General features: G+C 42.3%; 1 protein-coding gene across 2 annotated transcripts in view; it reads left to right on the top strand.

Annotated features, from left to right (window-relative positions):
• The first annotated feature begins 2,205 nt into the window (after positions 1–2,205).
• The window catches only part of nckap1 (NCK-associated protein 1), a 297,326-nt gene continuing 288,394 nt past the window's right edge, over positions 2,206–11,137 (top strand). For both annotated transcript variants that reach the window (XM_070875820.1, XM_070875819.1), the window contains exon 1: positions 2,206–2,500. In XM_070875820.1, the coding sequence (XP_070731921.1) occupies positions 2,396–2,500 (105 nt within the window). In that variant the 5' untranslated portion in view covers positions 2,206–2,395. The remainder of the gene's footprint in view (positions 2,501–11,137) is intronic.

The following is an 11,137-nucleotide window of genomic DNA, read 5'->3' as shown; positions in this document are numbered from 1 at the left end:
TTGATCCAGTCTTTCTTGATAGGTCAGTCCCGCCATCCCGGGAATCAGTCTGGTGAACCTTCGCTGCACTCCCTCAATAGCAAGAATGTCCTTCCTCAGGTTAGGAGACCAAAACTGTACACAATACTCCAGGTGTGGCCTCACCAAGGCCCTGTACAACTGTAGCAACACCTCCCTGCCCCTGTACTCAAATCCCCTTGCTATGAAGGCCAACATGCCATTTGCTTTCTTATCCGCCTGCTGTACCTGCATGCCAACCTTCAATGACTGATGTACCATGACACCCAGGTCTCTTTGCACCTCCCCTTTTCCTAATCTGTCACCATTCAGATAATAGTCTGTCTCTCTGTTTTTACCACCAAAGTGGATAACCTCACATTTATCCACATTATACTTCATCTGCCATGCATTTGCCCACTCACCTAACCTATCCAAGTCGCTCTGCAGCCTCATAGCATCCTCCTCGCAGCTCACACTGCCACCCTACCTTGTGTCATCCGCAAATTTGGAGATACTACATTTAATCCCCTCGTCTAAATCATTAATGTACAGTGTAAACAGCTGGGGCCCCAGCACAGAACCTTGCGGTACCCCACTAGTCACTGCCTGCCATTCTGAAAAGTCCCCATTTACTCCTACTCTTTGAGCATTCTGTATGCCTTCTTAATCACCTTATCTACCTGTCCTGCTACCTTTAGGGATCTGTGGACATGCACTCCAAGGTCTCTCTGCTCCTCTACACTTCTCAGTATCCTACCATTTATTGTGCATTCCTTGCCTTGTTAGTTCTCCCCAAATGCATCACCTCATACTTCTCTGGATTAAATTCCATTTGCCACTTTTCTGCCCACCTGACCAATTCATTGATATCTTCCTGCCACCTCGAGCCATCTTCCTCACTATCAACCACACAGACAATTTTTGTATCATCTGCAAACTTCCTACCATGCCCCCCTACATTGAAGTCTAAATCATTTATATATACCACAAAAAGCAAGGGACCCACTACTGAGCCCTGTGGAACCTCACTGGATTAGCCTTCCAGTCACAAAAACACCTGTCGACTATTACCCTTTGCTTCCTGCCACTGAGACAATTTTGTATCCAATTTGCCACTTTTCCAAGGAGTACGTATATTCTTCCTACCAAAATGTAGTATCTCACACTTATCTATGTTGAAGTTCATTTGCCAATTACACACCCATTCTGCAAGTTTATTAATGTCTTCCTGTATCTAGTCGCAGTTCTCCTGTTTTAACTGCACCCCCACTTTGATGTCAACCGCAAATTTTGAAATTGTATTTCTGATTCCCGAGTCCAAATCATTTATGAAAGTGGTGAAGAACAGTGGTCCCAGCATTGATCCTTGTGGAACACCATTTCCCTCCATTTGCCAATCTGAGTAACTATCTTTAACACCTACTCTCTTTTTTCTGTTTTGTAGCCAGCTTGCTATCCATTTTGCTACTTGTCCCCTGACTCCACAAGTTCTGACCTTTGTCATGAATCTACTTATCAAAGGTACCTTATCAAAGGCTTTTTGGAAATCCAAATATATACTGTTACTTCTTCAATTAATTAAATAACGGTGATTATGCATGACTTTCCCTTTTGGAATCTGTGCTGACTATATTATATTTTCAGTTTCTAGATGTTTTCCAATACATCTTTGTGGAAGGATTCCATTATCTTTCCTACAAGTGACTACACTTCAGAAGTACTTAATTGGCTGTAAAGCGCTTTGAGGCATCAGATGGTCGTGAAAGGTGCTATATAAATGTAAGTCTTTCTTTACTTACTAAGCTATTAAAAGGGTGAAATTGCCATTACACAAGGCAGCACCCCTTTCTTACCCTCAGCTTCTTCTCTCGGTGGTGGTTCTCTCCCCAAATTAGGTTTTATTTTTTACATTTAAATAATTCGATGTTTGCTTTAAAAATTTTTTTTAAAGTTTTTCACTGTAGATGCATATGTGAACATTTGTAGGAGGGCGGTACAATGCTGTCACTGTCGATCTGTGTATGCCTACCTGTGGGAGGGAAGTACAATACTGCTGACATCTGCCCGGTTGGACAGGACTGAAAATGTGCAAGGAACAGTGACAGCTTGGAGTGTTGCGCCTGCATCGAGCGGGTGAGTCAGCCAGCAGTGAGGGGGCGCTGACGAGCACCGGCCGGGGAGCCGCTGGCGGCGCGGTCACGTGAGCTGGGTTGGTCCGGGAGGAAGCAGCCTCGGTTTGGGAGAGGGCCACCACCTAGAGAAGGCGCTGAGGCTGAGCCAGGGCTGCTGCTACCGCCGCCGCCTTGTGTGATGGGGATTTCACCCGTTTAACAGCCTCGGCCCGCACTGCAAAGCCTTTTGTTCGTTGAAATAGATATCAAACTGTGTCGGCACCATGTCGAGGGCCGTGATGTCAAGCCAGCAGAAGATCGCCGAGAAGCTGACAATCCTGAACGACAGGGGGATTGGTATGCTGACTCGAATTTATAACATCAAAAAGGTAGGTGCTTCTCGGCCAAGTACATTGGAGCTGCCTGAGAGACAGAAAAAGAGAAAGGGGCATCCTTCGGGCACGGTAGGGGTGGGCTTTGCTCCCCAACTAATAATTTGTGGTGTTTTCATCCAAATTGCCCTGAATATATATATATTTTTTCAATGTCTGGCCTGTAGTAGTTTCAGTCAGGCGCCTTGTGCATCAAACCAGTTCTGAGAATTATTTGAGTTTGAAATCCGGCTCAATTTTTGTCAACGCATCACGAAATAATATGTTTATTTTCTGTTTTTGCAGTGCAATAAGGTAGACGAGTTAGCGTTCGTCTTGGAAGACATTTGTGCCTGTTGCATTCAATGTACCTTTATGTACAAGTGTTTACATTTAATCTGTTGAAGATTTTTAAGACGCCCAGGTTAAATTGAAGCGAATGATGTGGCCCTGATAACAACTGTCCACACGAAGACGGCAGTAAATTATTGGCCGTCAGAAATTGTCTAGATCCTTATTTTGTTCCCACCAAAAGACATGTTTATAAATATACAGTTGTAGCTTACAAACAGTTTAGTAAGTTGGGACGGATTCATTTTGTTTAGCTGTTTTTGTTTTTAACAAGATTTTAAGATAAAAGTTCATTTTAAAACGCGAGTGTCTTTTTTTAAATGTGGTTGTATCGAGTCCGATCAAACCAAATCAGTGAACCTTGGGAGACCAAAAATAAATCTCTGAAGTGGTTTTTTTGGCCGGATATATGTGGCTTCTGATTGTGTTTCGCAGAGGAAGTACTACAAAAATCGATGAAGCATTCTTCAACAACTGCTTCATCTGAAAATATGTAAACTTATGAAAATAAAAACTAGATCGCCCATCTCGGGTGTAAACAACAGTCCATTGGCTGAAGATAGCAATGTTCCAATAACAGTGGGATGTAACTGGGTTGATGGACCTTTTTTTGCCCAATTAACATCTGTAGATAGTGTCACATTTTCATATTTCATAAAGTAACCTAACCCTTTTTAACCTGTGAGCTAGTGTCGTGTCATTTGGAGGTCTTTCTGTTGAATGGATTTACAACTTTAACTTTTTACATCTGTAATTGACTTGATAAAGTGCACTGACAGTTATAATAACCACAATTATAACATTTTCAACCTATTTATACTGAACTATTGCAGATAGTTTTTCTTAAAAAAAAATATATAATCAAATTGCAAGGTGCAACATCATTTTGCAGTGTGGAACTTAATGAATTCAGCTATTTTTGCAGGAGTTTAAGCAAAAAAATGTTTATTATTTAAACTAAAATGATTACTCTATTACCAAGACTTGAGGTCACAATTGTGTGCCTGATCTAGGTTTCCTTCCCACTTCCATTACATTGAAATCCTAATCTAGGCATTTTTTTGGCCAACTGTTTATCGATTTTGATGTTTTTGCTCATGTAATAGTTTCAGGTTGTATTTTGGTAATGCAGTTGCCAGGTTTGAACTAAATATATTTTTTAAAATGAGCCCCATACTCCAGAATTCCCTCCTTCAACCCTTCTGTCTCTTCGTCGCCCTCTCACCCTTTAAAACTCTACCTAAACTCTCCTTCAATTAAGTTTTTGGTTGGCCTCCTAATACAGGTTGAACCTCCCTTATCCAGAACTCCCTTAACCGGAACCACCCCTCGCCCAGAACCATTCCCGGGTGGCGCATGCACAGAACTCCGACATGAACAAATTGAAGTCCGCCGACTCCCGTAATCGCTATCCTGACCCCGTGATCTGCCCCCCCCCCATGATCTCTCTGCTACACTCCCAGCCCCAAGCCAGCCAGCCCTGATATCTCCTTACTCAGTACCCATACCATCCAATTTAATGTCACCACTCTTCATCTGGAAAAATCCCTTATCCAGAACAGGCCAGGTCTCGAGGGTTCCGGATAAGGGAGGTTCAATCTGTAGCTGATTTGTGGCTCAGCAATTTTTTTTTCTTATGCCTCTGAAGTGCTTTGGGACATTTTTATATGTCAAAGGTGCTATATAAATTCAAGTTGTCACATTAAATATAGTTGGTTTTTATAATGTAATCAAAAAAAAACATAGGCTGTGGTATGTGAAAGTGACTTCATGAACAAATTTTCCAGTTGTATAAGAGACTTGTCAGACTACAGCTTGAACTCTTTGAAATTGTCTCTGAAATTAAACCCACACACAAAGTTGACTGAAAAAGGGGAAAACCCTGATAACTATATTGATGTTTTGTACATATACTATTGTATTGATGGTGGGTTTTGGCAGGATAGTTAATCACTGCCTACTCCAATCAGCTATAACACTGATTTGTCACTTAAAGTTGTACAGTTCAGTTTGTCCCGTCCCATGAGTTTCTTTCAACTATCCAGTTTCCAACACTATTTAATTGTGTTTTTTAATTCTGATCTATCAGGACAATATGACTTTTTTCTGAAATAAAAATAATGCGGAACGTTCTTTCAACTCACCAGTTCTTTGTCAGAAGTAGATCATCGCTTGTTTTGTGTCTCGTGACAGTAAATAATGTATTCAAGAGATGATCTGATGATTTCTTCATTGACAAATTTCAAGTGTTTTTTCAAAATTTTAATTGTTTCTACAACCTGGGCATGGTTATGCCCTATTTCCTTTTGACATTCCTGGAACAAAACCAGTGTACTGCAGCTTCTGTATTAAATTGCCGAATGTTCAACAAGGCTGTTGAAACAAGAATACGTACTATATGAACAATGATACTTAAACTTATTTTTTGCTGCATGGGGAGGTGTTGGAACTAGGAAATTGCTAAAATAACTGGATTGTGTCGCACAATTCTGTTTCTTGTTATCTTGAAGAAATTGAGGTTTTTGACCGTTTATGCTGAGTACGATTGATTTACACTTTGCCTCAATTTGGCTGTTAGAGTAACTTAAGCTTTATTTTTGGCTTAGCTGCAGTAAAGTTAAACATGTACATAAGATCTGCTTTCATATTATGGTACAGGTTCGACCTTCCAAATCCGGAATGTTCCAAAATCCGGACTTCACGCTGATCCGTGGAGGGGTCATCTGAAATCCGGAAATGTGCCGAAATCCAGACATTTTTTCCACAACAGTAAATAATCTGCACACACACACGCACGAAAAAAAAATCACAGGACACCTAATTATCGAATCACTGCAAAAGAATTAAAAATTAAAACTTTATCTTGCCTTTTTTGCAGGTCTTAATACTTACCGCTGTACCAAGGGCTGCAATGCAGGTCTTTCCCGGGCGTTTTTTTTTTCTTACCAACTACGGGTCACTGCTGAGCCAAATAGGTTTCTGGATTTGGGACGTCTCCAAAATGCGGAAATACCCGAATCTCGGCCCAGGCTTCTCCGGATTTTAGGACTTAGGAAATGTGTTCCGAAATACCTGGAATGGCCTCTGTCCCGAAATTTCCGGATTTGTGAGGTCCTTCCTGTATTCAGTTGTAGGTATCACCCAGAATGGTGCGAAAATACCTCTTCCAGATTTGTTTCAGATTTCCAGTAAATACTGTACCTGAACAATAACAACTTGCATTTATATAGCGCCTTTAATATAGTAAAACGTCCCAAGGCGCTTCACAGGAGTATTATCAATGGTGGACCAATGAAAACTGGTGATGCGCAAGAGGAAACATAGAAACATAGAAAATAGGTGCAGGAGTAGGCCATTCGGCCCTTCGAGCCTGCACCACCATTCAATAAGATCATGGCTGATTGTTCACCTCAGTACCCCTTTCCTGCTTTCTCTCCATACCCCTTGATCCCTTTAGCCGTAAAGGCCCTATCTAACTCCCTCTTGAATATAATCCAATGAACTGGCATCAACAGCTCTCTCCGTCAGGGAATTCCACAGATTAACAATTCTGAGTGAAGAAGTTTCTCCTCATCTCAGTCCTAAATGGCTTACCCCTTATCTTTAGACTGTGTCCCCTGGTTCTGGACTTCCCCAACATCGGAAACATTCTTCCTGCATCTAACCTGTCCAGTCCCGTCAGAATTTTATATGTTTCGATTAGATCCCCTCTCATCCTTCTAAACTCCAGTGAATACAGGCCCAGTCAATCAAGTCTCTCCTTACATGTCAGTCCTGCCATCCCAGGAATCAGTCTGATGAATCTTTGCTGCACTCCCTCAATCGCAAGAACCTCCTTCCTCAGATTAGGAGACCAAATGAACACAATATTCCAGGTGAGGCCTCACCAAGACCCTGTACAACTGCAGTAAGACCTCCCTGCTCCTATACTCAAATCCCCTAGCTATGAAGGCCAACATGCCATTTGCCTTCTTTACCGCCTGTTGTACCTGCATGCCAACTTTCAATGACTGATGTACCATGACACCTAGGTCTCATTGCACCTCCCCTTTTCCTAATATGTCGCCATTCAGATAATATTCTGCCTTCCTGTTTTTGCCACCAAAGTGGATAACCTCACATTTATCCACATTATACTGCATTTGCCCACTCACCTAACCTGTCCAAGTCACCCTGCAGCCTCTTAGCATCCTCCTCACATCTCTCACTGCCACCCAGCTTAGTGTCATCTGCAAACTTGGAGATATTACACTCAATTCCTTCATCTAAATCATTGATGTCTCTTGTAAATAGCTGGGGTCCCAGCACTGAACGCTGTGGCACCCTACTAGTCACTGCCTGCCATTCTGAAAAGAACCCGTTTATTCCCACTCTTTGCTTCCTGTCTGCCAACCAGTTCTCTATCCACATCAATACATTACCCCCAGTACCATGTGCTTTAATTTTGCACACTAATTTCTTGTGTGGGACCATGTCAAAATCCCTTTTAAAGTCCAAATACACCATATCCACTGGTTCTCCCTTGTCCACTCTACTAGTTGCATCCTTAAAAAAAATTCTAGAAGATTTGTCAAGCTTGATTTCCCTTTCATAAATCCATGCTGACTTGGAACGATCCTGTCACTGCTTTCCAAATGCACTACTATTTCATCTTTAATAATTGATTCCAAAATTTTCCCCACTGCCGTTGTCAGGCGAACCGGTCTATAATTCCCCGTTTTCTCTCCCTTTTTAAAAAAGAAAAGTGGTGTTACATTAGCTCCCCTCCAGTCCATGGGAACTGATGCAGAGTTGATAGACTGTTGGAAAATGATCACCAATGCATTCACTATTTCTAGGGCCACTTCCTTAAGTACTCTGGGATGCATCCCAATCAGGCTCTGGGGATTTATCGGCCTTCAATCCCGTCAATTTCCCTAACATAATTTCCTGACTAATAAGGATTTCCTTCAGCTCCTCCTTCTCACTAGACCCTCGGTCCCCTAGTATTTCCAGAAGGTTATTTGTGTCTTCCTTCGTGAAGACAGAACCAAAGTATTTTTTCAATAGGTCTGCCATTTCTTTGTTCCCCATTATAAATTCACCTGATTCTGACTGAAAATTTGTCTTCCGTAATCTTTTTCTTTTCAATTATATATAGAAGATTTTGCAGTCAGTTTTTATGTTCCCAGCAAGCTTCCTCTCATACTCTGTTTTCCCCCTCCTAATTAAACGCTTTGCTGAATTCTAAATTTCTCCCAGTCCTCGGGTTTGCTGCTTTTTCTGGCCAGTTTATATGCCTCTTCCTTGGATTTAACATTATCCCTAATTTCCCTTGTTAGCCACGATTGAGCCACCTTCCCCATTTTATTTTTACTCCAGTCGGGATGTAGAAGTGTTGAAGTTCATCCATGTGATCTTTAAATGTCTGCCATTGCCTATTCACCGTCAATTCTTTAAGTATCATTCTCCAGTCTATTCTAGCCAATTCACGTTTCATGCCATCGAAGTTACCTTTCCTTAAGTTCAGGACCCTAGTCTCTGAATTAACTGTGTCACTCTCCATCTTAATAAAGAATTCTACCATATTATGGTCACTCTTCACCAAGGGGCCTCGCACAACAAGATTGCTAATTAGTCCTTTCTCATTGCACATCACTCAGTCTAGGATGGCCAGCCCACTAGTTGGTTCCTCGACATATTGGTCTAGAAAACCATCCCTAATACACTCCAAGAAATCCTCCTCCACCGTATTGCTACCAATTTGGTTAGCCCAATCTATATGTAGATTAAAGTCGCCCATGATAACTGTTGTACCTTTATTGCACGCATCCCTGATTTCTTGTTTGATGCTGCCCCCAACCTTACCTCTACTGTTTGGTGGTCTGAACACAACTCCCACTAGCGTTTTCTGCCCTTTGGTGTTCCGCAGCTCTACCCATACAGATTCCATGTCATCCAAGCTAATGTCCTTCCTTACTATTGCGTTAATTTCCTCTTTAATCAGCAACGCTACCCCACCTCCTTTTCCTTTCTGTCTATCCTTCCTGAATGTTGAATACCCCTGGATGTTGTGTTCCCAGCCTTGGTCACCCTGGAGCCATGACTCCGTAATCCCAATTATATCGTATTTGTTAATAGCTGCCTGTGCAGTTAATTCATCCACCTTATTACGAATACTCCTCGCATTGAGGCACAGAGCCTTCAGGCTTGTCTTTTTCCCTTTGTTCTTTTTAGAATTTTGCTGTAATGTGGCCCATTTTGATTTTTGCCTTGGGTTTCTCTGCCCTCCACTTTTACTTTTCTTCTTTTTGTCTTTTGCTTCTGCTCCCATTTTACTTCCCTCTGTCTCCATTCATAGGTTCCTATCCCCCTGCCATATTAGATTAACTCCTCCCCAACAGCACTAGCAAACACTCCCCCTAGGACATTGGTTCCGGTTCTGCCCAGGTGCAAACCGTCCGGTTTGTACTAGTCCCACCTTCCCCAGAACTGGTTCCAATGTCCCAAGAATTTGAATCCCTCCCTCCTGCACCACTCCTCAAGTATGTATTCATCTTAGCTATCTTGCTGTTTCTACCCTGACTAGCACGTGGCACTGGCAGCAATCCTGAGATTACTACCTTTTGAGGTCCTACTTTTTAATTTAACTCCTAGCTCCCTAAATTCAGTTTGTAGGACCTCATCCCGTTTTTTTACCTATATCGTTGGTACCTAGTCGATCCAGTCTTTCTTCATACGTCCGTCCTGCCATCCCGGGAATCAGTCCAGTGAACCTTCGCTGCACTCCCTCAATAGCAAGAATTTGCTTCCTCAGATTAGGAGACCAAAACTGCGCACAGTACTCAAGGTGTGGTCTCACCAAGGCCCTGTACAACTGCAGTAAGACCTCCCTGCTCCTATACTCAAATCCTCTCCCTTTGAAGGCCAACATGCCATTTGCTTTCTTCATTGTCTGCTGTACCTGCATGCCTACTTTCAATGATTGATGTACCATGACACCCTGGACTTGTTGCACCTCCCCTTTTACTAATCTGTCACCATTCAGATAATATTCTGCCTTCCTGTTTTTGCCACTAAAGTGGATAACCTCACACTTATCCACATTATATTGCATCTGACATACATTTTCCCACTTGCCTAACCTGTCCAATTCACCCTGCAGCCTCTTTGCATCCTCCTCACAGCTCACACTGTCACCCAGCTTCATGTCATCTGCAAACTTGGAAATATTACATTCAATTCCTTTGTCTAAATCATTAATATATATTATAAATAGCTGGGGTCCCAGCACTGAACCTTGCGGTACCCCATTAGTCACTGCCTGCCATTCTGAAAAGGACCCGTTTATTCCCACTCTTTGTTTCCTGTCTGCAGTAGAGCAGACATCTTGGAAGGCTGTAGGGCTGGAGGTGGTTACAGAGATAGGGAGGAGAGAGCCACAGTGGGATTTGAAAACCAGGATGAGAATTTTATACTCCGATATTGTGACCAAGGATGTGAATTTTAAAATCAGCATTGTGGGACTGAGACAGTGTAGGTCAGCGAGCACGGGTGATGGGTGAACAGGACTTGTGTGAGTTAGGGTACGGTCAGCAGCGGTTTGGATGAGTTGAAATTAATGGATGGTGGAAGACTGGCAGGTGAGTATTGGAATAGTCAAGTCTAGAGGGAACAAAGTCATGGATAGGGTTTCAGCAGCAGATGAGCTGAGGCGGGCCGGAGACGGGCGATGTTATGGAGATGGAAGTAGGTGGCCTTGGTGATGGAGCGGATATGGGGTCGTTCCTAATGTTCTTAATGTGAGTATTTGCATTTATTCACTTTGTGTTGCTATTTGTAGCAATCTCATAAATGCATTCAAAAATGAAGTGTTTACATTGTTACTTATGCTAACCAGGGCAACTTTTACCTAAAGAAGGGCTGAGGTTAAATATGAATCCTGATTAACATAGTTGATATTCTCCTAAAGGCCAATTTTTGGTTGTTTGGGACTTGGAGGGAAATTGGACTGGTGCAGTCCCTTCTCAAACCACTGAAGTGTACCTCCTGCTGTGTTGACTAAGGCGTATCATTTAATCGGCTGCATGATGTGTCTGCAGAATAGAATGCAAAAAGTTTTCATGTTCTGAGGAGCCAACGTTTTTAGGGGCGGTTGGTGGAGGAAATCAGAAAGAATTGATCATTAGGGAATTAAGTGTAATTAAAAATGCATAGCTGTAACTGTCGAGTTAGTTGATGGGTCCTCATTTCCCTTTACAAAACCATGCATAGTTTTCAGTAAAATGGCTCCAGTGTGGAATGTTTGTATAATTCTTCATGCAT

This window comes from Pristiophorus japonicus, chromosome 3, assembly GCF_044704955.1.
Source record: "Pristiophorus japonicus isolate sPriJap1 chromosome 3, sPriJap1.hap1, whole genome shotgun sequence".
Taxonomy (NCBI): Eukaryota; Metazoa; Chordata; class Chondrichthyes; family Pristiophoridae; genus Pristiophorus; species Pristiophorus japonicus.
This window is presented reverse-complemented; position numbering and strand designations above follow the sequence as displayed.